Raw genomic sequence first — 25,983 nt, forward strand, 5'->3', positions numbered from 1 at the left:
TGATCTCGTTTTCCTCATGTTGGTACGCTAGCATCTAAAAGGAAAATAGAGGAAGCAAGGGTGAGTATGATAAAATTATACTCAGCAAGTAGACACACTGAAAAAGAAAAGATTAGCATCATCTCCAGCTAAGCCCCGCTCCTCTGAAACCTAAACACATAGCATCCCAGCAGCTCTTTCTCTCGCTCGTTCTCACTCTCTTTTTGTTGGTCGATTGGTGGATGATGTGGCGTGTCTCATGAGTAACTCTGGGTATTTAGGGTGTGTTTGGTAGCCCGGGCTAACCGAGAATAATTATCTCCTCTCATACATGATGAACCTAACCAAGCTAAATTGAGATGAGATGTTGTTTGGTAGCACATGTATTAGAAGAGATGAGATGAGATGAGATGAGATGTTGTTTGGTAGCACTTGTATGAGATAAGATGGTTAGGATACCACCACAATTGATTTTAGCACTAATTTAATATTTGAACAAAGTTGAGACTATATCTAAATATAAAATACACACTTTACAAAATACACAATAATTTAATTAGGGCAAGTTTTACAAACAGGACCACTTTTTTACATAAAGGACCTTCAACAGAATGAAAAAAATCAATCAGGTCCGCTCGTGAGGAGACCCTGCCGGAGTGCCGGTGGAGACCTTGCCGGCGTTCTAGCCGCGACGGGAGGATGCCCTGGCGGCGGCGGGAGATGGTCTGGCAGCGGTGCGAGCATTCGTATCCTAGAGGCGCGGTGGTCAGGGCCTGGCCGGGGTGCTGTGGGGGCGGAGCGAGTTCGCCCTGGCGGCGGCACGGTCTTCGGGGCCTGGCGGCTCGGTGGTCGGAGCGTAGAGGGGGCGATCTAGGTGCGACGGGAGGACGGCCTGGCGGCAGCGCTACTTGTCCCTGGCGGCGACGCGAGTCGTCCCTGGTGGCGGCGCGCCTCATCCCTGGTGGCGGCGCGATCTTCGGGGCCTGGGGGCGCGGTGCTCGGAACTTGGCGGCGCGGTGCTCGGGGCTGAAAGGGAGGAGGCGGCCGTGTCTTTGCGGATGAAGAAAAGAATGAGCAGAGGAAAGTTGTGCGGGTGAGGGTTCGGGGGTGCGCGAGCCACGCGCGTGGGAATTTCTGCGGGATGAGCTCGCCCAGGCTGGGTTGCGAAGCTCGATTTGAGCTTCATAACCGGGCCTGCCTGAGGAAGCTTTTCTGTATGAAGTGGGCATAGCTGAGATGAGTTGGCCCGACCTAACAAACACATGTTTCACTTAAAATCTCGGTTGAGATGGGAATTTCTGAGTTGGCTCAGTCTACCAAACACACCCTTATAGTAGTTGGCTGCCCTCCAAAATATCTTAGTCAGGTTGACCCTATTTTTTTATTTTATGCAAATATTATTGTCTAATTTATCTAATTTGAACACTAGAGATTAGCATGGAACAAAATAAATATATGGCAATTATCATTTTACCTAAATTAAATAATAACACTAAAATTTGGGTTATCACAGAAGCCCCAAAAGGTTGCACCGCAATTGTCGGCCTGGCCAGCGGCAATGCGGTTGGGTGACGGCATCCTGAGGCGGATTGTCGGGAAAGCGTTCCAAGTAGTCCAGGAGAGCTTTAAATCACGCGGACGCTCTGTTGACACCCTTGACTCCTTCTTGTTCATGCTGCTCATTTTCTCTCAGCTCTCTCTCTCTCTCTCTCGTTTTCCTCTCAACTCTGGTGCTATTTCTCCCATATAAAAACCATTTATTGTTCATTAGCTTGCTATTTGACCCCGAAGACCACCAAATACAATAGAAACACCTGATTGTAGATGGGTTAGTTGCGGGAGCGTTTTGGTGGAGGTGTTGTTGTTGGTGGTGGTGGTGGTGTTGTTGTTGGTGGTGGTAGTGATGGTGGTGGTGGAGGTGTTGCTTCTGGTTGTGGTGGTGTTGATGCGTGGTGGTGGAGCTGCTGCATGTCCTGAAGCTTGGCTGCTAACCGAGTTGTTTCTCACGTTTTAAAGGAAAATCCTAACCCTCGCTAGTTATATGTTAGTAGGCTTGTGTTTAAAGCTGGTAGAGTAATACATCTGCTAACTGATTAGGTACTGATTTAGGTTGTCGGTAGAAAAATATTTATTTAATTGGCTCGGCAATAAATAATTATTTCGTTGGTCGCCGTTCATAGTTTTATTTATTTGACATGTACATGCTTATAGATGTCGGGCGACACAGGCGATCCCAACACCGCCACCACCACCACCACCATCTCCGCCCTCTCCTCTGATCGTCCACCGGGCACGTCGCCGCCGGTGAAGCAGGTGCACAAGGACGCTCTCATCTCGATCGCCAACGGAAAAATCGTGCGGAATCCTAGGTTCCTGAGAATTGTGGAGGCTAGGGTTTCGGTGGTCGACATCAATTTGAAACAAATTGGTCATGAGGTGTGTTTGGATTCGATCAATGGTGGAGCGAGTTGCTGGATCAATGGAGTTTGTGTCAAAATTGACCCGGAGACGAAGCTTGCTGCCTATTCTCGTCGTGATCTTCGTCGCGAGCTGTCCTGTGTGCGTGTTTGCAACATGGTCTGACTGGGTCCTCAGCTTGGTTTGGCCCGATCCATGGTGGCCTATACCCAAGACGTTCCTGGGCCGCAGCCCATTACTGTGCATGTCACGACCTTATCAGTCACCACTCTGCCCCGGATCAACCCTAGATCTAGCCAGACGGGCGCTGTTGTGTTCGTCCCCCACCCTCCCACGCCGAGATCCCAATCCCCTTCCCCAAATCCACCGCCGATCTGGTCCGGCATAATCACCGGCGACCGGAGATCGTTCGCACAGGTGTTGCAGTCACCCCCACCGATGGATCGTCTCTATGGTGGTCCTAGGCGCTCCCCACAGAGAAGATGACAGAAGAGTAGCCAACCATCCTCGACATGGATCTGAGGCGGATCGTCGCGATGGACAACGTCGCTGGGAGGAAGGAAGGTGCCGAGAGGTGGATTGGAGGCTCGATGAAGAGCGACAAAGAGAAGATGACAGAAGAGTAGCTGATCAAGAGCGGCTTCGCGCGGAGGAGTGCCGCCGCGTTGAGGAACGCCGTCGCTTGGATGAAGATCGTCGTCGGGAGGCGTCCCGCATCTCTGAACGCATGGCCCGTGAAAGGGCGCTGGTGGACAAACGGCGCAAGGAGTATGAAGCTCGCACGCGTGACCGCTGGGCACATCGATCTGAGATGCTGCCTGGTGCCTCTTAACATCTGGAAGATCTGCATAGATTTTTCGATGTAAGTCTGAACAACTGCTCTTCTATACCACCTTCAGTTGCAGCTGCAGGGTCTGATAGATTAGACGTTAGCCTGAATCAACAACAGTTTGTTCCTAGTCTGAATCAACAACAGTCCGTTCCTAGTCTGAATGTTTCTCCGGTAGCTCCTATTGTGCCTGAGCCGGTGGGGTCCTCTGTACCTCCACCGGCCCTGGGCTTGAATGTTACTGCCTCTAAAGCTGCTGATAGTAGATTCATTAAGTTTAAAGGTTCATGTATGAATTGCTACGGTGAGCATCATCTAGACGTGTGTCAGAGCAGAGAACCATGGGAATACAAGGCGCCTTTTTATGGCAGTGAAGAGTTTGGATCTGGGTTTTACTCGATTCATGTACCTGATATAGAGACTCGGCCTGTGGAGCAGTTGGATTACACTCATATTACATTTGAAAAAGGTGAAGTTAACAGCAGAAATATTGAGCATGAATTTAATGTCTGGGCCGAATCTATGAAGATAAAATGGAGGTTCTTTGCAAAGGAGTCTCTTCCACTGAGTTCAGAACAAGATTCCCCTCAGCCAAAGTTATTGATGAGCTAGCACATTTTGGCAAGCTCTTCATGAAAACTGTTCCTGGGGCTATTATTTCACTGGAAAAATAGGCAGGTGATATACAACCAATTTCTATGATGGATGAAGCTTGGTTTAGGGTGAAAGGATTCCTATAAATTTCAGAAGTTGGTCTATTGTCTTCTATGCTGCCACCCTGGTGGGTAAACCTCTGTCACTTGATAAGAATTTTCTTAGGAATTTTTCATATGTAAGAGTGAAGATTGGGAGCCAGGATTTATCCTTGGCTCCAAATACAAGAATTGGCGAGCTCAAAGGTGGGTTCTACGAGTTCCAATACACCAGAGAGTTGTGTGAGCCAACTCCTACCCGTGGCACTAGAATCATGGTTACTGATGCTAATCAAGGTGGGGAGGGTGACCATGGAACTCCCAAGAGACAGAGAACTGGCAGAAATGATTCTGATGCAGGGTCTCAATCTGCTCCTCCAAAAATAACCAATAATACTGATAGGACTAATGTTTCGACCAGGCAGACTGCTGCAGCTATATATGTTACCTCTGGTAGGGATAATGGTAAAAGGAAGTTGTTTGAGATGGATTTACAGGACAAGTCTGACAGAGAGACAAATGCTGGTACTTCTAGTTCCAATCTCCCACAAGATAAAATTGGTAACAGTGGCCTCCTGTCTGATGTGCACAAGTCTGTGACTGAAGCTTTTACTCCATCTGTGTTATCCCCTCGTCAAGCATCCTCTAGTGCTTGTACTTCTCCTTCTTACACTTAGTTTCTGCTTAATTTGGTCAAGTCTGTAGTGATAAAGCTTTCATGATCCAGAAACAATACAGAAAGGAATTGGGCCCCATTTTGGAAGTTGTCAATGAAGAAGATGTGTTTGAAGAACATGTTGATTATGATTCTACTGAATCTGAGAGTGCCGCAACTTCTGAGAGATATATAAATCCTGGACAGGGTGTGATGGCTCTGGCTGTTCCTACCCTGCAAGAAAGGGCTGCTGCTGCTATCTCTGCTAATGGTTCTCAGCCTGAAAATGATGGCACTCAAGAAGATCCTCTATCCCAAGTGGATAATCCTACTGACATGGAGTCCAATGCTGACGCTGGTATTAATGATTCTTTTCCTCAAGCAGGTGGTGGTTCTCAGACAATTAGGATGAGCTCCAGGATTATCTCATAGGACCTGCATACTGCTAGAATTCCTGAGAGAGCAAGTAGGAGTGCTGCTGCAAGAGATGTTTCAGGTACCAATCTTACTTCTCATAATTCCTTTGCTTTACTTGATGATGATATTATTCATGATAAGGCCCTTGAAATGGGGGTCAACCCAGAAACTCTTTCCATGGAAAAAAATTAATTATCTAAACGACCTTGAACAAGCTAGACATGCAATTGCTATGGTCCAGAGTACCCAGAAACTTGAAACTGAATTAGAATTAGAGAAAATTTTGCTTTTGGGCTTTGGGAGAGATCAAGACCTAGGGGATGAGGATGATTTTACAACTGTGATGTCTAGAAGGAGCAGGAAGAAAAGAAGAAGTGGTGGAAAATCTGGGAGATGGAGAGAGACACCAATAAAATCAGGTGGCTCTCTCAAAGGGGCACAATCAAAATCATGTGCTGCCTTAGTGAAAGTAAACAATGTTCACCCTTTGAGTGACATTGTTACTGGAACCAGATGTAGGAAAAAAATCCAAGATACTTATGTTAGGATCCACTCTTAATTGCAGAGGTGTGGGAAAGAAAGGCATGAGCAGGTTTTTGTCTGATTTTATCAGTGAACAAGATGTTGACTTCTTGGGTTTGCAAGATACTATCAAGAAAGATTATTCTCCTACTTTTTCAGGACTATTGACCCACAGGGACAATTTGACTGGAAATGGATTAGTTCCATTGGTAGAAGTGGTGGAATTCTGGGTGGTTTTAGGCTATCCATATTTTCCATTATTGATACTGTTGTTGGCAAATTCTTCATCAAAGTTGCCTTGTTTGATCTGAAGCTTAGCCTGAACTGGTGCTTGGTGATTGTATATGGTGCTGCTCAGTTGTGTGACAAAGAAGAGTTTCTGACAGAGCTTGGCATGGTTTGCAGTGATCAGAGACTCCCCTTACTCATTGGTGGAGATTTCAATATCATAAGATTTTCATCACAGAAGATTAAAGGGATGAGAAGCAATAGGTGGTCAGATATGTTCAATTCCATATTTAATACATATGCTCTTAGAGAGATCCACATGTCTGGTGGTCAGTACACTTGGACAAATAGCCAAACTGTTCCCACTCTGGAGAAGCTAGATAGATTTCTTATGAGTAGTGCTTCAGAAGACATTTCCCCCCTGACAATTTTACACAAATTGAATAGGGAAATTTCTGACCACAACCCTCTCATTCTTGACACCATGGAGAACAAGCCCAAGAAAAAAAATGTTTTCAGATTTGAAAAAAGTTGGATAAAAGAAGAAGATTTTCTTGCTAGGGTTGATAGAGCTTGGCAACAAAATGTCAGAGGAAGCAACAGTCTTGACAGATTACAGAAAAAGTTGAAAAATGTCAAGAATAGTTTGAAAGCTGGGGTTATAATTTGAGAGGGAAAAATAAAAAGAGAAAAAATGATATATCTCAAATTCTGGTTGATCTGGAAAGTAGGGAGGAACAATCTCCTTTGCCCCTGCAGATATTAAGAAGAGGGCAGAGTTACAGCAAGAGTTACTTCATATCCTTGACAGAGAGCAAGAGATAACTGGTTGCTGCAAGGGGATTGTAATACAGCTTATTTTCATAGAATGGCAAATGGGTGTAAAAGAAAATCCACTATTTTCTCTCTAAAGAATGGGGACTCTGTGATACAAGGTGATGATGATTTGTTACAACATGCTACAAATTATTACAGAAACCTTTTTGGCCCTATGGAGGACAGAGGAGTTAGATTGAATGAAAATGTTTGGAGAAATGAAGAGAAGCTGAATGACATTGATAGAGAAAATTTGGGCAGAAGATTTACAATGGAGGAAGTCAAAGATGTGGTGGACCGGATGGAAAAAAAACAAGGCAGCTGGCCCTGATGGGATCCCATTGAATTCTATCAAGTATGTTGGGAGATTGTCAAATTTGATATTATGGCTGTGTTTGATGATTTGTATGAGCATAAGATTGACCTTGCTAGAACTAACTATGGGATTATTACTTTGATTCCAAAAGGAAATGATGCTCATAGAATCCAAAGGTTTAGACCTATCTGTTTACTGCAAGTTCTGTTCAAGATTTTCACCAAAACCCTCACTGTCAGGGCCGCTCCAGTTATGGAAAAATTGTTGTCTCAGTGTCAAACTGCTTTCATCAAAGGGAGATACATCACTGATGGAGTCATGCGGCTCCAAGAAGTCCTGAGAGAGAGTAAATTCAGGAAACCGCTGGGTGTGGTGTTGAAACTTGACTTTAAAAAAGCATATGATAAAGTCAATTGGAACTCTCTGTTTGATTGTTGCTCCCAGAAGGGTTTCAGTGCTAGCTGGCTGGTTTGGATAAAAAATGTAGTGACTAATGTCACTCTGAGTGTGAAAGTAAATGATAAAATTGGCCCTTACTTTGCCAATTACAAGGGGGACACGTAAGGTGATCCCTTTGCTCCTTTCCTTTTCAATATGGCTGCAAATAGCCTATCCAAGATGGTGACCCTGGCACAACATAATAGTCCCATCACAGGTTTGGCCAGTAACTTAGTGGAAAATGGTATTGCTATACTCCAATATGCTGATGACACTATCCTCCTCATTCAAGACAGTGAAGAACAAGCTGTGAATTTGAAACTTATTCTTTATATTTTTTGAGTCCATGTATGGCTTGAAAATTAACTTTGAAAAGAGTGAGGTTATGATGATCCTGGATGATGAAGTGAAAGAACATAATTTTGCCTCTCTGTTTAATTGCCAGCAAGGGAGTTGGCCTATAAAATATGTAGGCACTCCAGTACGTGCAAGGAAAGCAACAGTTGCTGAAATGAGTTTCCTTGGGGAGAAAACAAAGAAAAAATGGGTGGCTGGATGGGGAATACCATGTCTATTGGTGGGAGAGTGGTTAAGATTGATGCTTTTCTATCAAGTGTAGCTGTGTACCAGATGTCTATGAGATTGCTCCATAAAACAAATATTGAACAGATGGATAAGCCCATCAGATCCTTCTTTTGGTCTGGGAGTGCTGATAAAAGGAAATATCATTTTGTGAGATGGAATTGGATTTGTAAACCCAAGAAAAAGGTGGTTTGGGTATTAAAAATTTGCAGAAGTTCAATGTCAGTTCAATGTGCAAGTGGTGGTGGAAACTGGAGAATGGAACAGGCCCTTGGCAGAATTTAATTAGGCAGAAATATATGAGATATGGTGGTGTATTTTATACAAGGAAGAGACTTGGAGATTCCCCTTTGTGGACTGATATGTTACATGTTAAAAAAATATTGTGTGTTAGAAGGATGATGGTGGGAAATGGCAGGGACACAAGCTTTTGGTGTGATTCATGGTGTGACCAGATTCCTTTGAAAGACAGATTCCCAGATATAAATGATATCTGTATTGAGCAAAATGTGACTGTGGCTGAGGCAGCTGATATGCACTGGATTTTTCTTTTAGAAGATGGATGACTCCTGACCTTGCCTGTCAAATTCATGGATTGCATCAAATCATGACATAAACTGTTCTCACTGCTGAATAGGATAGACCTGTGTGGAAGTGGACAAAAGGGGGGAAGTTTCCAGTTAAATCTGTCTATAATCATCTATGTGGTGCAAGTCTGGGCAGATCCTTCAAACATCTCTGGAAAAGCAAAATACCTTTGAAAATCAAAATTTGGCTATGGATGATCTGGCACAATGCCATTGCTACTAAGGACAATCTGTCAAAAAGGAACTGGCAAGGAAGTGCCACTTGTCAGTTATGTGATGGTGCTGAATCCATTTCTCACTTGTTCTGTTCCTCTCCAGCTGCCAAGTTTGTTTGGAGTGCTGTTGGTAGAATGATCGGTGCCCAATCCAGACCTGGGTCTTTCACTCAATTTTTCTGGTGGTCCCTCCAGTTCTTGCCTGCTAGCAGAAACACGCAGATTGCAGGGTTGGCTGCAATTTGCTGGGCCATTTGGAAGCTTAGAAATCGTGCTTGCTTTGAGCATAAGCTGATCAACAGCCCTGTGGAGCTAATTAGTTACTCTAGTGTCTTTATGAAATATTGAGCATGTCTACATGAAGAGAAAGATGCTGATGACTTACACGCGGGCGCTGATGGTCTGTTGCGGCTTGCCAGTGCAACAAATTTTGATACTCCTGCTGCTCACGGTGGTTCTGGACAATTGCAGCGCCCTCTTCAGATCAGGGGTGCCAGTGTGGAGGCTGCTGATGATGATATGGAGCTGGAAGAGCAGGAGTGATGTCCTCCCCCCTCTCCCCCGTGGCCGCTGGCAAATATATCAAGATGTTTCATGGCGTTTTTCTGTCAGTTCCTATCAATCAAGAGCTTAGCTTGTTGCCGCTTGTTTTTGTTGGTAGTCGTTTATGGCCCTGTGTTAGAAAACTCCTTTGTCTGTCTTCGCTAGCATTAGGCGGCGTTTTGTAATAGTTGTTGTAGCTATTTTGCTGTTCCGTGAACACGCTTGTGCGTGAAACTCTGCTGTTTTCGTTATCCTTGGGTAATAAAAATCCGGTCCATGGGATCGTTTGGAAAAAAATAGTTTTATTTATTTAGGAGGTCGGTCCTCCTTTTTTGACGAGTTTGTATTTTGTATAGGCGTAATTTTGTCAAAAGAAAAGAAAAATATATATGCTTCCTTGTGGCAATATAATTGAATTTTTTTTCGTCAACCAGACTGCACTATCGTATGCTGAGTTGCTGACATTAGCGTCGGCCGAGAACCAACCTGAGGTTGGGTGGTTAGGAGGGTGGTTGTACACAAGAGTTCAAATCCTAGGTTTGACATCTATATGTCTCATAAAGGTGGAATATTCTTTCAGTGGGAGGCGATGTTTCCGCTGATAGAGAGACCTATGTTAACTTCATCAATTTCAAGATCCGATCTGCCAGCTCAGTCTTTCGTTCGAAAGTGCTCTGATTCTTAAAAAAAGGCATTGGCGTCGGTGTTAGCACTAATCTTGAAGTTTGTTAGCTAGAGGCTGTTTGCATATGTACGTGCGCGTGTGGGTGCGGCCAGGTCGATCGTGTGCTGTTTACAGATACTAGATTTAGATGTACGCCTTGGCGCACGATCCCGTAAAATTCACATCGATTAACATTTTGTATCAAAGTAAACAAAATCACGAACATAGTAGAGAACTCTTAGACAGTTAGGAAAACAGGAAAATATATTACAATAACACCCTATTATAAATGACAAGTGGTAAATAGCACAATATACACTCAGGTAGAGTAGGTACATTTGGTGGTATGTACATTCAGGTGAAGGTATGAACTTAATAAAAACAACAAATACCTCTCTTTGATTGTTACACGGATGGATACGGATGCTAGTTTGTAACAAATATACCTCATTTAATATTCTTGGTTTTATAAATAAAGTTTTCACTTGGTTCCTCAACTCGCCCTACTGCACAATCAACATCTTACTTCACCTACACCATCCAGCTTTTCCATCCAGAATAGGAGAATGATGAGGGATTGTAGCCAGTGAATCGACAAAGTTGTACCTCGGTGTATTACTATCTCCATATCTATAGCAGAATCGATGGGTAGAGTGCCAGCACAGGATGGAGGAGAGACCAAGCACAACAACGGTGAGATCTCGTCGAAGGGAGAGAACCCGCCCGATAAATTCTTTTAGACGACCCTCATATTGATATGAAGACCATGCCTTGAAATGTCACTAAATACCACTGCAATGGATTGCACATCCAATAAAAGAGCAAGGGATTCCCAATAGAAATGTTGCAAATGTTTATAATCTGAATAAAAAACAACCATAGCACAAATTAAAGTAAAAGTAATCTCATTTTTTCAGCTTAATAATTTCATATACAGTTAAAGAAAGATCATCTAACGCAGAAGCTAATACATGTATGACATATATAATAACTACATGGTTAATTGCCTACGAACTGACTTTTCATACGTAAATTCATTTTATGTGATCGAGTTATATAGGTCCCATAGAAAGGAAGATATGAAATAAAAAGTCCAATTATGGGAAATGGTAAGATTTTCTCCCACAGTTAATAGGCCCTGACCTACATCCAACCAGGCCATTATATGATAAAACACAATTCTTCAAATGATAAGATACAAAACTATGTTTTTTTGCTGAATCGGTTTATTTAAAAATCAGTTCGATGTTTAAGAAAGAAATAGCAACAAATTAGTGAGGAAATAGCTTACATATTGTCTCCGTCTTCCTATGCAACATAATTTACATATCAGCCTGCTATACCTATGCGTGTCTCTTTGCATAATATGACCTATGCAATATTGTTTATATATCATTTTATTTTTTAGACTCTCGTAGGTAGAAATCCAATCACATCTACATTTCAAAGCATATATATATATCTGCTAAATTTAGCAAAGAACAACAACCATAAAGAAAACAGAGACCTCTTGGAGTGCTTCATGATACAAAATGCTTATTGATGCATGAACATTCTGATTATAACCTAGAAAAACGAGAGAGAAATCCGACGAGTATCAAACATGAGTTATCTTTAATCCAGCATTACATGCTTCTAGTGTCAGCAGTAGAAACTTTCATTATATTAGTAGACCGAAAGAAAAGGCGCGCTTGAATATGACAACGGCATATGCCTACAAAAGGTTTTACATACAACTTCAGTCATGATAGGACATAAATATTTACGACACATGCCTATGCATCAGAGAAGAAGCTACCTTTATCATTAGGCAGGGAAGGTGGCTGATCTGGATCAATGGTAGCTGAACCAATCTCTTCAGACCCATCAACCAGAGGAGGCAACTCTTGAAACAAGGCTCTTTGAAATAGGGCATTGTCGAATTAACTACTTGATTTTCTAATGCAGAGAAAAGCAGGAAATAATTACTTCTCAAACAACTATAGCACATAAATAACATTTCAGCCAAAATCTAATATTCATCTCTGAGCTCTTATTAAGTTGGTAGAAAATGCCATGCTTGTTCATTTAGGTGGAAAGAAATTAAGCATAATTGTTGTTTGAGCTCTAAATATGTTAGATTCTAACGTAATTCCTGAGATACTTGTTAGAGTTGCTTTCTGGCCGTTTGATCGACCTTGCATCCAACAATGTAAATACCTTAGTTGTACCGCAAACAGACGGCTTGGATGCGTCCTAAGAGCGACTATCCTCGGGTCATGCTTGCATTAGTCGTTACTTTCAGATCAGCCAGTTCAAAAATATAATAGGAGGCATGCCAATTTTGACAGTACAGTTGAGATGTTTGATCTGAAGGTTGTTGTGCATACCTATAAAGCTTGTAAGCTGTTGTGCATACCCATACATCAGAGAGTTGATGTCAATCAATCTTTGTTGCTGGTTTTACAATTTGGATTTTTAATAACTAAAAAGTAACTAAATATATTATGCCAAGTTGATGCAAATGATTTCTATAATACGCAATAGGATGCATTGCCCGCTGCAAATTCATATTCGACCAGTAAGAAATCCATACATGTGAAAAAAAAGTAAGCAATCTGGTTAGTTGGATTGACATTCATAAAATAATTAGAATGCATGGAAGTTTTAGTGGACCATAATCTAAAACAGAGTATATTTTTATTGTAAAAATAGTCCAAGCAATCATCTCTTAGCAGACCATTAAGACAGTCTCCGTGGTGAAGTAGAAAAGAAAAAGGGGATCTGTGAGCCTACCTATGAACATAAACATAACCATATAGAAATCTTAGATGACAAAAATATCTCACTGTGGCTTGTCATTAGCAAGGGTCCTGCTTCTATTGAGTCAAAATACCTTAATGAAGGATAACCAATACAGAAACTGTAGCAGAGACAATATGCGGGTTCAGCTAAATATTGATACCACATTTCTCACTTCCCAGAAAGGGAGTAAACCCATCTAGCCAGTAGACCATGAAAACATTAGTTGTGACCAAGCATCAAACACCAAATCACATTATCGAATAAGAAAACCTTGTGGGCATGCAATTCTCACTGATATTCAAGATAGTAGACACATGCATCATGTACCTGTCAAGAAACAGAGGAACCACAATAAATTCATGTAAGATCACCAATTAATCCCTATAACACAGGCAGGACGAAATGCAGAAAAATAATATCGCAGTGTATGCAAAACATTAAAATAACATAAAATCCAGTAGCTCGGTAAATACCACTGATTTTAGAAAGGGGCGTAGCAAATTTAAGGGAATGTTAAAATTCGCTTATTTACACACTGGGTTGACCACCAAAATATTAGTTATAATTAGGATGCTCATGTACCATTCATTGTGTAGTAATAAATGATCTTTCAAAACATCTGCTTCCGTTTGACATCTTTAGTAATAAATGATCTTCCAAATTTGTAGGAAATTACTGAGCACTTTCATAAAAGGTCAAAGACAACTAATTAGCAGAGCATAGTTTTAAGCCATGTTCTTACAATGCAAAGTCAACCCGAAGTGTTCGACTACTTTCCAAATATTATGAACTCAGCGGTTAGTTGGCTAGATTTCAAATATCACAAACATAATAAAAATAAAACATTTGAGCACTGATGAAATGTCATAGATCAAGAACAGATTATGGTGAACAAATTTTATTAGAACCATCTTAAAGCCTTATAGTCTAACACCATGAACCTTGATAAGATGGTAGGAGGTACCTGTACCCTAATGATGATATAGCACTCACGGGCACAAAGCAATTCAGACGGATAGAAAAATTCCAATGATCATGTCACCAATGATGAGCCCAAAGCAACATAACATGCTTCTGCTTGACAACTAAACCTGAAATGCCCATATGACATAGAGCCAATCTGGTATGCAGAAGCAATTCTCTCTAATAAATCATGCACACGGGCATCTGATAATTAATTGCACACAAAGAAAATCCTAGAAAGCTAGGAGAAGAATATAAACAAGCGCCCCTTTTTGTTGGGTTACCATGTAGTTGAATAGTAAAAAACAGGAAATAAACTGATACGAAGCTTACCAAATTACATCTCCCTCGGCACTATTAATCTCAAACCAAGCCAACCTACTGATGTTGTCCCTTGCTGCCGTTCATCTCTTCTAATGAAAGCTACAAAGCACACACTAAGCATTTGAGCAAAGTAATATCAAACTAAGGGATCAAAAACAATTGTGGGTGTGCGAGTGAACATCCAATAGAACATACACATGGATTGGCATGAAAGATATCAAGCAAGCATGATGAACTGAAACCTTTATACGGAGGAGCAGCCATGGCAATCTTGTCGCTCCAGCGAGCCACCGCCGTACTATTCCTTCCTAGGAAACACACATGTTAGTGGAGTTTGTTTCTTTTATAAGCCACTAATCTGCAAATATAAAAGACTGAAAAGTTCATATATTGGCGTCTTGTTTTTCAGTGTAAAACTAATTATCATTGGTATTTCTTTTGCACACACTAATTTTGAGTAATTCAGACCAGGTTCAATACAAAAATGTGGATTTGACCTGAGAGAGGGGAACCTCAGATCCTCATCGTAGCACCACCATTATTTGCATCTGTAGCTCTGCCTCAACAAATCTAGGCCTTCTGTAAAAAAACAAATCTAGGCCTGAAACACAATCCAGGAATATTCAGCTAGGCAAGAAAAGAGGGGGAAGGGCTGGCATGGGATTGAAGAAAACAAATTAGTTCATTTCTTGTCCAATCGCATGACCCATATTTTGACCTATTGCAAACAGCTTGATTTTTTTGATTGAGGCTAAAGTTTAGAAGTTTTTTTTGTAAGAAATAGTGCAAAGATAGGAGACAGATTAATATTTCCCCTACAGGATTTTCGTCAAACATCTTGTATGCATAGATGAAACAAAATCTAAACAAACAAAGATGAGGATTTATGAGGATTAGAGAGAGAAGGTGAGAGAGGGAGATCGGAGAGGAACGTCCATACCTGCAGGTGGACTTATTCTTGATGATGAAGACGGTGACACGGTAGCGGCGTCGGCTGTGTTGGCCATCAGAGCCGCGCACGACACTGCTGCTTCGCTGCAGCCATTTCCTCACCACCTCCAAGAACCCATGGCGGCTAGGAAGAGAAGGAGTGGAGATGAGGACGGAAAAGCAGATCGCCCATCTCCAGAACACGGAGAATACGAGCCGGAGGCGGAGGCTCAGATGCGTCCGCAGTCGCGCGCGAAGAAGAGGGCGCATCGGAGGAGCTGCGGCGTGTGGTTCCCAATCGACGACGATGTCTCGACCCGGCACATGTCTCGAGGGAGCAGCGGTGGCTAGCGGCGGCCAGCAGCAGCGGCGGCCGGCGGCGGCCGGCGGCGGAGGGTGCAGACAAGGACGAGGGAAGAGGAGGAGACGAGACAGGGGCTGCCTCTGCGAGACGAGGGAAGAGGAGCAGACAAGGACGAGGGAAGCGGCGGCGTCGGACGGCGAGCGGTGGCCTGGCGGCGTCGGGCGCGGAGCGGGGGCGCGGAGGGCGGGCGCGGAGCGGAGGCGGCGGCTGGGAGCGGAGGAGGAAGGGGAGAAGGAGCGACGGGATTGGAGCTCGCAGCCACGCGCGGCGGGAGAGTCTGGGCCGAGCGGGCTTCACAGGACCCGTGGATAAAATGCGGGTCTGAGGGAGGGCCTCGCGCCCTGGATGGAATGGCTGGCCGAGATCGCGCCACGTCAGCTCGATCGGACGGCCCAAAATTCAAACGCCTGTGAGAGCCCCATGGGGGTGCAGCAATCATACCGTGAGATTCTAGGAGAAGAACAAGTCTGCTAGCTGTTGGTGGCTTAGTGCATGGATAAGCATAGATTTAGTTAGTGGCTCCTGGTCGTGTGCGTAGCAGCCGGCCGGGTTGTTGCCTAGCGTCAGCAGCTATTTATATCTTGTATGCATCGAGTGTAGATGTGTGCGGCAAATAGAGAAGATGTAGTCTCCAATAAGTTTAGTGGCCGGCAGGCAGGTCACCGTGGAGGACCGCCGAGGCAGCCGAGGTGTGTGTTGGAGTGTGTCTCTCTATTTGTAATAGCCAGCTGAAAATGAAAAGACTAGGGCGTTGGTGCGCCCGTGGCGGCGTTCGTTGCCGGCAAGAATTCTGTCCTATATCTCTTTCTTCTACCTCCGTCCGTGAGCTGAGTGAGAGAGAGTTGGAGGGTGCAGCCTCGGGCAGTCGGCCCGTTGGAAATGTGCTCATGCAGCTTCACTCGGACTGCACTCACGATACACCATCGTCTTCGATCTACCATTCTACCCGCCGTCCTCGCCTCAGTCAGAGCTTTGCCACCGCTGAAGGCAGCGTCGTCGAGTTCTCGTGTCCCCTCTTTCTCGACAGCTCCGAGACGTAGCTGATCAAGTCCGTCAGGTCGGAGTGCGACGACCCGCCTTCCACCATGGCCGTCCTGGCCTCCGCGGCGATCTCCTTGGCCTTGGTCCTTCTCGCCGCTGCCTCCGGCTCGTCGCCCATCAGCTCGGCGATCGCCTTCTCCACGTCGCCGCTCGTTACCTGAACACCCTCGGCCTTCTTGGGGAGGTGAACGTACATAGCGGGGATCTTGACGCCGGACCTGACGCCGACTCCGAGCACGTCCACGAGCAGCTTCTCGCTGCAGAACTGGTCAGCCATGGTGGGCCATGTCAGCGCCGGCACGCCGAGGGAGAGAGCCTCTAGCGTGCCGTTCCAGCCGCAGTGCGTGAGAAAGCCGCCCACCGCCTGGTGCAAGAGGATGGTCACCTGCGGCGCCCACCCGCGCACGAGGAGTGCCCTGTCCTGGACGCGCGCCTCGAACCCCTCGTCGTCGAGCAGAGCCCTGACGGCAGCGTCGGTCTTGGCCTCCTTGATGGCCCAGACGAATGGCTGCCCCGACGCCTCGAGGCCGCGCGCGAGCTCGGAAAGCTGCTTCGCCGTCAGCTGGGTGATGCTGCCGAAGCTGACGTACATCACCGACGCCGGCGCCCGGGCGTCGAGCCACGAGACGATGTGCCCGGCGTCGACGTCCGCGGGTTTGCCCCGGCCGGCCTTGGAGTCCCTATCGTCGACCATGCTGCTCGAGGCGCAGGTCGGCCCGACCGACCACGTCTTCTTACCGAGCGCCGCCGCATACGCGTCGAGGAAGGGGCCCTCGATGCCGCGGAACGTGTTGAAGAGCAGGCCGTCGGCGGTGGCCTCGGCGTCGAGCGCGTCTTGGTGCTCCTTCTCGACGCCGGGGTACTGGAAGAAGCCCCGGATCGTGGCCTTGCTACCGACGGCGTGCACCGGGAAGCCCGGCACCTCGAACGGCTCCATCTCGTCGACGCGATCGTACACGCCGTGCGCGGTCAGGCAGTGCACGGCGAGCTGGAAGTAAGCCGACGGGAAGTGGATCACGAGCCTCGGGATGCCGAGACGGTCGCACAGTGGCGCCGTCCACGGGCTGGACGCGTCGGCGACGAGGCACACTGGCCGGCGAGGAAGCGCTCGGATGTACTCCTCCAGCGGCCCGGCCAGGTCCCAGAGGGCGTGGAAGAACTTGATGTACATGCCCGGTTCGTGCCCTGTAAGCTGGTCGATGGCCTCCATCCCCTCCGGCAGGCCGTGCTGCGGGCCGGGGAGTGGGAGCTCGACGAGCTCGAGGGGGAGGCCCGCCGTCCTGGCGCCATCGACGGTGGCCGTGTTGCGCGCGGCGTTGACGGGCGTGGTGACGATGGTAACCATCGGGCCGCGTGCGGCGAGGAGCCGCGCCACGTCCACCATCGGGATGATGTGGCCCTGCGCCGCCAGCGGCACCAGCACGAAATGCAGCTCCGACAACGTCGCCATAGCTGGCACGGCAGCTCGACCGATCTCTCTCGCTCTAGCTCACTGATCACTTGCGCTGCAGCTGCAGTGGCGGTGACTGATCCTGTAGACGCCACTTCGGTCACGGTCAGTGGTGCGCGTAGACGTCGAGGATATACACGCTGCGTAGACGTCGACGATACGTAGAGGTAGTCAACAGATCGACTGGTAGAAGCCTAGAAGGTAGTGATAACGATCGGATCTTGGAAGTTGCACATGGATCTCTTGGGGGTGGCGAGCGACGGTGGGGCGATACCATTGTTTAAGTGGTGTGGCGGCAGCCTCAGCACGCAGGAAAGTTTGCAGAAGGTTCGTCGTATATGGTGGGTTAGAGCATCTCTGGTCGCCGTGTCCCAAATCATCCCCAAACGCCGCCGAATCGAGAGTTTGGGACGTGTTTTGCTTGTGGCATGTTTGGGGCACGTCGTTTCCCAGTCGCGTCCTCAAACGCTGCCCCCAAACATGAAAACATAACTATCTATCTATTATATACTAAAAGCACAATACGGAGGTCTAAAATAGAGACACCACGTTAATCCACATCATCAGAATTATTTTAACGGTTAGATCTATAATTTTAATGGACAAGATTTAAAAAAATTACGTAACAGGTACAAGTACATATTTAATGAACATACGTGATATGTCACGTTTGACATGTAGTGCCAGTACAGTTTGAAGAAAAAATACCGCACGATCACGTGAGAAAAAAAAACTGATCAATAGAGTTTACGTTCTACCATGTTAGACGTGACTCAATAGGATGCTAGCTACGTTTTGACAAATCTACGTGCAATAATAACTAGAACGTGGTGGCAAGATAAAATGTCATAATATTGATTAAAGTACAAACTGTTATATACGTATCCTTTTTTATTTTAAAATAAGTATCTCAAATCTATTTATCTATTTATATACTACTAAAATCATAATATGAAGGTATAAAATAGAGATATCACGTTAATCCACACCAACATAAATATTTTTAACTGTTATATGCAAAGAGTTGGATGTTAAAAATAGAAACGTGTAGACTCGCAGCACCCAGGAGAGTCCATCCATGCATGTTTATCTGCCAAATAGACCGTTTTTCTGACCTAGACGTCTGGCGATTGGCGATCGCGAGGCGACTAGGGTTTTTTCTCCTCCGCGCCGGCTCTTCGACGGCGGGAGTTCCTCTTCTTCGGTGTGATCGGATCAAGGGTTCCCTGTTCCCTTGCGGAGCTGGTCGATGGTGTCTCCTCAATCAAGTTCGACGACTCCAGTTATGGGATCGGGATCGGGATCGGGTTCACGGAAGCAAGGAGACCTGGATGACATGCTGATGCGTTTGGGCATTGACGAGGAGGAGATCGATGATCTGGTCTTCGAGGATGAAACTGACGTTCCGAAAGAAGGTATGAAGTGGACTGCCCTAGCTAGGGTTCATACTGCAAACCCGTTTAGTCCGCAGACTTTTGAGCAGCACATGCGTGTTGCTTGGAGCCCAGCGAAGGAGATAATCTTTACACCTCTGGAAGACAAGCTTTTTTCCATACAATGTTCCTGTCTTGGCGATTGGATCAAGGTTGAGCAAGGGGGGCCCTGGCTGTTTAGACAAAACGTTGTCTCGATTGAAGCTTATGATGGTTTGGCGGCTGTTGATTCTATTGACCTTAATTTCATCACAGTATGGATACAGATCCATAAGCTGCCGATCGGATACAGGAATAAAGCTTTGGTTAAAAATCTGGTAGAGAAGAAGGTGGGGAAGTTCGTTTCTGTTGAGCTGAAGGTTCAAGGGATTGGGAATTTTGTTAGAGTCAGAGTGCGCCTGGACGTGCGGAAACCTCTTGCAAGGGTTGTGACTATATCACGCGAGGGCCAGCGAGAATTTTATGCTGTGAAATACGAGAAGATACCTAAGTTCTGTGGATTCTGTGGCCTGTTTGGGCATATTCATACCGAATGTGGTACTGGGGAGCATGAAGAAAACTCTTTGAAGTGGGGGGATTTCATTAAAGCGGATTTTGACACTTGGTCCGGCCGCTCTTCGATAGGAAACAGAGGGGGTTTTGGAGGCGGACGAGGTCGGGACCAGTTTGGCAGAGGCCATGGTATGCTTGGTCGTGGTGCTAACGTCAGTTGGAGATTCAACGCTATGCATAACCCTGATGACAGTGGCACTGAGCTGGAGGATACTGGGACGAGCCCGATCAAGACGGGGGCTTTACCCAAGGATGGGGATCCAACTGGTTTAGCAGCTAAGAGGGTTTTAAGCTTTGAGGAGGAAATTCCCAGTGGTGATTTGCTACCTCCAGGGGAGGGCCTGACGGAGGATCCTAATGCAATGGCTCTAGATACTACCCCACCTATTGAGCCAGGTGGAGGAGAGGGCTTGAACAAGGACAGAACAAAGAGGTCAAAGAAGGACGGTGTGAGATCAAACAATTCTAAAGGATCGGCGGACTCCAGTAAGGGGTCTGTCTGGTCGCAATGAAACTTCTAAGTTGGAACTGCCGGGGAATGCGTAAGCCCTCGGCAGTTCGTGCGCTCCTGGCGATCCAGGCGCGTATTAAACCGGATGTGTTGTTTCTGTCTGAAGCGCATCTGTGTAAAGTTAAGGCAGAATCGTTGCGTCGACGTTTGGGGTTTGATGAGATGCTGGTGGCAGAAAGTGATGGTAGGAGTGGTGGATTGGTGTTGTTGTGGAATAAGGACATCACGGTTACTTCAAAAAAGGTGGAGCAGAACTTTATAGATATTCGCATTAACGAAAATGGTGAGTCGGGATGGCGCCTCACAGGATTCTATGGCGAACCTAGCAGTGATAAGAAATATCTGTCATGGGAATACATCCGCTCCCTCCATGATGATATTGATCTTCCTTGGCTACTCATGGGGGATTTTAACGAAATCCTATACTCGTCTGAGAAGGAGGGGGGGGGGGGGGGCGACTAGACCTCTCAGGTGCATGAAAGCTTTCCGTGACACGCTTATTGACTGTAATTTAGAGGATATGGGATATGAGGGGGACATTTTTACCTGGAGAAGAGGGTTGATCAGGGAGAGGTTGGATAGGGCGGTCTGTGATCCGAGGTGGTCGTCCATGTTCCCGTTAGCAGGTGTTGTTCACGAAGATTTTGGGAAATCTGATCATCGTCCGATTTTAATTGATACTGAGAGAATGGCCGGCATTCAAACACAGTATGCTAGAGCTCCTCTGCGCTTTGAAGCCCGGTGGCTTTGTGAGAGCTCGGTCGAGTCAATTATCCAAACAGCCTGGGACCGTGCTAAATTATTACATGCAGGGAGATCTTTCCGTGAACAGACTGAAGAAGTACATGAGGCTCTGCATGAGTGGGACAGCACTGTTCTGAAAGGCCCCAGGAAGCGCCTGCGTGAGCTTCAGGTTGAACTGAATCTGGTTATGTCGGGTCCCTTATCGGATGATGCTTTGTCAAAACAGAGGGAGCTCCAGATTCAAATAGAAAATTTATTGGAACAAGAAGAAATTTACTGGGTACAGAGAGGAAGGGCGAATTGGTTGCGACATGGAGATCAAAATACTGCGTTTTTCCACCGTTTTGCGTCCGGACGGAGGAAAAGGAATTTCATCAAACAACTATCTGATGATGCGGGTAATGTTATTGATGATCAGGATCAAATGATGGATATTGCTTCTGGGTATTTTCAGCAGTTGTTCACTTCAGAGGTGCACGATCCGGATCAGGGGGTCATAGACAAAGTCTTGCCTTGTGTGACTAATGAGATGAATGAGATTTTAACAGCACCATACACTAGAGAGGAGGTTAAAAAGGCTATGTTTAACATAGGTGACCTTAAGGCTCCGGGCCCAGATGGGCTCCATGCTATCTTTTACAAGCGGTTTTGGCACATTATTGGAGAGGATTTGACTGATGAGGTTCTGTTGGCGGTAAACTCGAGAGTAGTTCCTGAAGGATGGAATCATACCACTATTGTGCTTATACCAAAAGTTGAGAGCCCTGAGTCGATTACCCAATTTCGACCCATCAGTTTATGTAATGTGGTTTACAAGGTAATTGCCAAGCTGTTGGCAAATCGTTTGAAGCATCTTCTTGGAGATATCATAACCCCGAACCAGAGTGCGTTTGTTCCGGGTCGTCTTATTACGGATAATATTCTCGTAGCTTATGAAAGTTACCATACTATCAAGAGTAAAAGAACGGGGAAGTATGGAATTTGTGCGGTGAAGTTGGATATGCATAAGGCCTATGACAGAGTGGAGTGGACTTTCCTCCAGAAGATTTTGCTGCGGCTGGGTTTTGACCAATCATGGGTTGATCTCATCATGGCGTGCGTATCTTCTGTCAGGTATCAAGTTCGTCTAAATAATGAACTTTCTGATTATATTTACCCTACTAGGGGCCTCCGTCAGGGGGACCCCCTCTCACCATACTTATTTCTTCTTTGTGCGGAGGGCCTCTCGAGTTTACTGAAGCATGAAGAAATGACTGGCAATCTTATTGGGGTAAAAGTGTGTAGAAGTGCCCCGGCAGTTTCTCACCTCCTCTTTGCAGATGATTCCTTGATTCTTATGCGAGCTGATGCAAACAATGCTATCACCCTCCGGAACGTGTTGAATGAATATTGTGCGGCTTCGGGACAGTTGGTGAGTGATGCGAAATCGACCATCTATTTCAGCCCTTGCTCGAATGTAGAAGTTAGAGAGGAGGTTTGCACTATTCTGAATATCATGACTGAGGCAATAACTGACAAATACCTTGGGCTGCCGCCACTGGTGGGCGTTGATAGAACAGATTGTTTTCAACATTTGATTGATAGGATTTGTAAAATTCTAAGTGGCTGGAAAGAGAAGAATATGTCCTTTGGAGGTAAAGAGGCGCTACTGAAAGCCGTCATTCAAGCTATTCCTGCGTATGCTATGTCTGTGTTCAAGCTACCCAAACAGATTATTAAAGGGATACTATCTGCAATGTCCCAATACTGGTGGGGAGATGATGATCAGAAGAAACATATGCATTGGTTTGCATGGTGGAAGATGTGTGTGCCCAAAAAACAAGGTGGCATGGGGTTTTGGGATCTGCACTGTTTTAATCTGTCAATGCTTGCTAAACAGGTGTGGAGGCTGATTTCTGAACCGGACTCACTATGTGCTTCGGTGTTAAGGGCGAAATATTTCCCTACAGGTGACATTCTGAACTGTAATCTAAAGAAAGGAAGCTCTTTTACATGGCAGAGCATATGGGCAGGTTTGCAGACCTTCAAACGGGGACATATGTGGAGAGTTGGAAATGGTTCTGAAATCAATATTTGGACTGACCCATGGGTGCCTGGGAGTCCAAATCGGAAAATTATAACAAGAAGAGGGAATGTTGTCCTTACAAAGGTATCAGAACTTATTGATGTTGAGACTGGACAGTGGGATGAGGAGATTATTAATGACATTTTCTGGCCGGTTGATGTCCAAAGAATCCTTAATATTCCCCTAGCTACTAGCATGATGCAGGATTTTGTCTCATGGCACTACACTAAAACTGGAGTTTTTTCTGTCAGATCAGCATACCATCTGGAATGGGAGCACCAACATGGTATCAAACTGAGGAGGACATCCAATTATGGTACTTCTTCCAATCTACCTGTTTGGAAAACTATTTGGTCTCTTAATGTCCCTGCAAAGGTCAAGATCCATCTGTGGAGATCCCTATTAGGTGCTATTCCTAGCAATGGAGTTTTAGCTAACAGACATATGATTCCTAGTTCTCAGTGCAATTTATGCCAGTCAGACTGCGAGAGTATCTGTCATGCTTTCTTCAAGTGCCCGAGGGTCGGCGAAATTTGGGCAAAATTGGGCATGGGTGATCTTATATTGCATGTGTGTATGCATGAGCCTCATGGAGGAGCGGTTCTTGAAGCCCTTCTCAGAGATCGCCTAGTAGCTGCGCCCTTGCTACCTGAGGTTGATCGTAATGATCTTCTGGCTGTTGGCATCTGGTACATCTGGTGGGAGCGAAGGAAGGCTGCTCATGGGGAACCGGTCCAAAACGTTGCAAGAACGGCGCAATCAATCTCTGCGTTATCCTTAAGTTACTCAAGAGCAAAAAAGAAAAAAACAGACGGTATCAGGCAGAGATGGTCTAAACCTAAGGAGAACTTTGTTAAACTCAACGTGGATGCAGGGTTTTGTGAAGATACTGGTACAGGTAGTACGGGTGCTGTTCTGAGGGACGACCGAGGAGCCTTTCTGGCGGCGAGCGCTACTGGCATTCCCTTTATTTCTGATCCATCGTCGGCGGAGGCAAGGGCTTTGCGCGATGGTCTCCTTTTGGCGGCGCAGATTGGGTGCAACAGGTTAGAAGTGGTTTCTGATTGCTTGGAGGTAGTCAACATCATGCAACAAGGAGGAAATTCTATGGGACCTGCTGCAGCTATTTATGAGGAGTGTACCATGCTTTGTAGGGGTTTTACGGAGGTTGAGTTTTCACATAGTCCTAGAGAGGCTAATGTAGTAGCGCACGAACTAGCTAGACATTCAGGGGGAACCGAGTCAATTGTGTGGCTGGATGATCCCCCGATTTCATCCTTAGTGCGCTTGCAGATGATGTTTCTATTCTGTAACTGTGTAAGCCAGCAAGTTCTTTTCGCACTCTTTTCCTTACCAGGGTACCGAAGGGGGCTGGAAGGTTTTTAATGAGGCGGCTTGCTGGCTATATTAATGAGAAAGGTATTTTATGTTCAAAAAAAAAAAAAGGAGAGTCCATCCATGCACGTTCATCCGGCCAGAGATATGGCAAGAAAAAAACACATACCTGCACAACATGCAAAGGGTTGCATGGTAAAAAATATAGCGACCAGTCTAAACAACAGATTTAGTCACTGTGTACTTACCTACCGACACAAATATGTCAATGTAATTTTTTTACCGAAAGCATCAATGCTGCGCCAACAAAAGTCTATTTCAAAAGATAATAACAACGCAAAACAAAATCGTACATAATAGTAATTAAGAAATAACGCATGTGATCTAGGATGATTACAACATTTTATAAAGAGAGAAAGTCAAAACATCCGACCGTTGATTTGATACACTTTTTTTTGAATTAATATGTTATAATGGCTAGACTTTTATAACTTTGTTGAAAAGAGTTATTAGACATTTGATTGGCTAAATCATTTTCTGTCTATCACACGCATTTTAGTGCCTTCCGCCAATCGTCTCACCCCTAGCCTTATCATATTGTATTGTGACCGCCGCGATGAGAAAATCAGCTAGGCAACTATTTATCATTATTCCTTCCGTTTCCATGGGCAAATCAGAGACGTCCACCGATAGAAAATCAGCAAACAAAATCAACCGGTCAATGATCCATTAGTATTTCTCCCGTAGTCATGGGAAATCAGCCAAACAAAACCTTGGACTCGGTGGCATAAATTCATTGGTTACTGTCAAGGATGCTAATCAAAAGGCATTATTCTCATTGACTCTTCTACCAAGTAAATTGAAAGGTGGTGGCTTGATTAAGCTATTGGTGGGCGAATCAGTAATCACAATAGTGAGGAGGCAAAGAAATCAGCACTTTGATATGGTTACGCTGGAAAAAAAATTCACCCTACATGCGAAGTTGATATCTCCACATGTTACATGATTAAAAAGAGCTGAAGTTCGGCACATCTAGGAATTATAAATTATGGCAGGAAACGTAAAGTACATGTGTGCCTAGACCATTACATTTGAAGAGCTGAAGTTTGTGCGTATTCATTGAATATGAAGTTACATGTTTCAAATAGACCCAGTTGAATTTGTTTTCAAGTTTAGGTATTTGAAGCACGGATGCAATAAATAGATATACTAAGATAATTAATTTTCTATGCTCAGGTATTTGAAGCCACATTTTTCTGATAGGATGTAAGAAAAAAATATGTTTATTGCATGTCAATACAAATCTTCGCATCGGGTAATGTATCTCGGGAATTTAACCCCTCTAAGTAACAACAAGAAGACCTTCACATTGGGTAATGTATCTAAGTTAGTTATATTCCTCAGTGATTTGTCTGGTCTACTTTAAATTTTGCTTGAATTGGCTTCCTAATTTTTCCTTTTGGTTATATCTAATATGTATATATCAATTCCAAAAGTCCGCTAAATATTTAGTTAAGCAGTTCTCGATTTCTTTGGCCAATAGTACAAAATAATTTGATTGAATATTGAATATAGCTATATATAGA

General features: G+C 45.0%; 1 protein-coding gene and 1 long non-coding RNA gene across 2 annotated transcripts; both read right to left on the minus strand.

The window, feature by feature from the left end:
• Positions 1 to 12,753: 12,753 nt before the first annotated feature.
• Positions 12,754 to 15,248, minus strand: LOC127341135 (uncharacterized). Its single transcript, XR_011754017.1, has 5 exons — positions 14,913 to 15,248; positions 14,485 to 14,551; positions 14,215 to 14,280; positions 13,982 to 14,071; positions 12,754 to 13,012 (listed from the first exon to the last, which is right to left on the minus strand). It is a non-coding gene; the product is annotated as an uncharacterized lncRNA (long non-coding RNA).
• Positions 15,249 to 15,835: 587 nt separating this feature from the next.
• LOC139830048 (UDP-glycosyltransferase 1-like) lies at positions 15,836 to 17,807 on the minus strand. Its single transcript, XM_071827965.1, has one exon. The coding sequence runs from the start codon at positions 17,755 to 17,757 to the stop codon at positions 16,231 to 16,233; it is 1,527 nt and encodes a 508-aa protein (XP_071684066.1). The 5' UTR covers positions 17,758 to 17,807; the 3' UTR covers positions 15,836 to 16,230.
• Between the last annotated feature and the right edge of the window lie 8,176 nt (positions 17,808 to 25,983).

The sequence above is a fragment of the Lolium perenne genome, chromosome 3 (genome assembly GCF_019359855.2).
Source record: "Lolium perenne isolate Kyuss_39 chromosome 3, Kyuss_2.0, whole genome shotgun sequence".
In the NCBI taxonomy this organism is placed as follows: domain Eukaryota; kingdom Viridiplantae; phylum Streptophyta; class Magnoliopsida; order Poales; family Poaceae; genus Lolium; species Lolium perenne.

Excerpts from the sequence above, each read along its gene's own strand:
- LOC139830048 (XM_071827965.1), bottom strand. The coding sequence starts at position 17,757 with ATGGCGACGTTGTCGGAGCTGCATTTCGTGCTGGTGCCGCTGGCGGCG.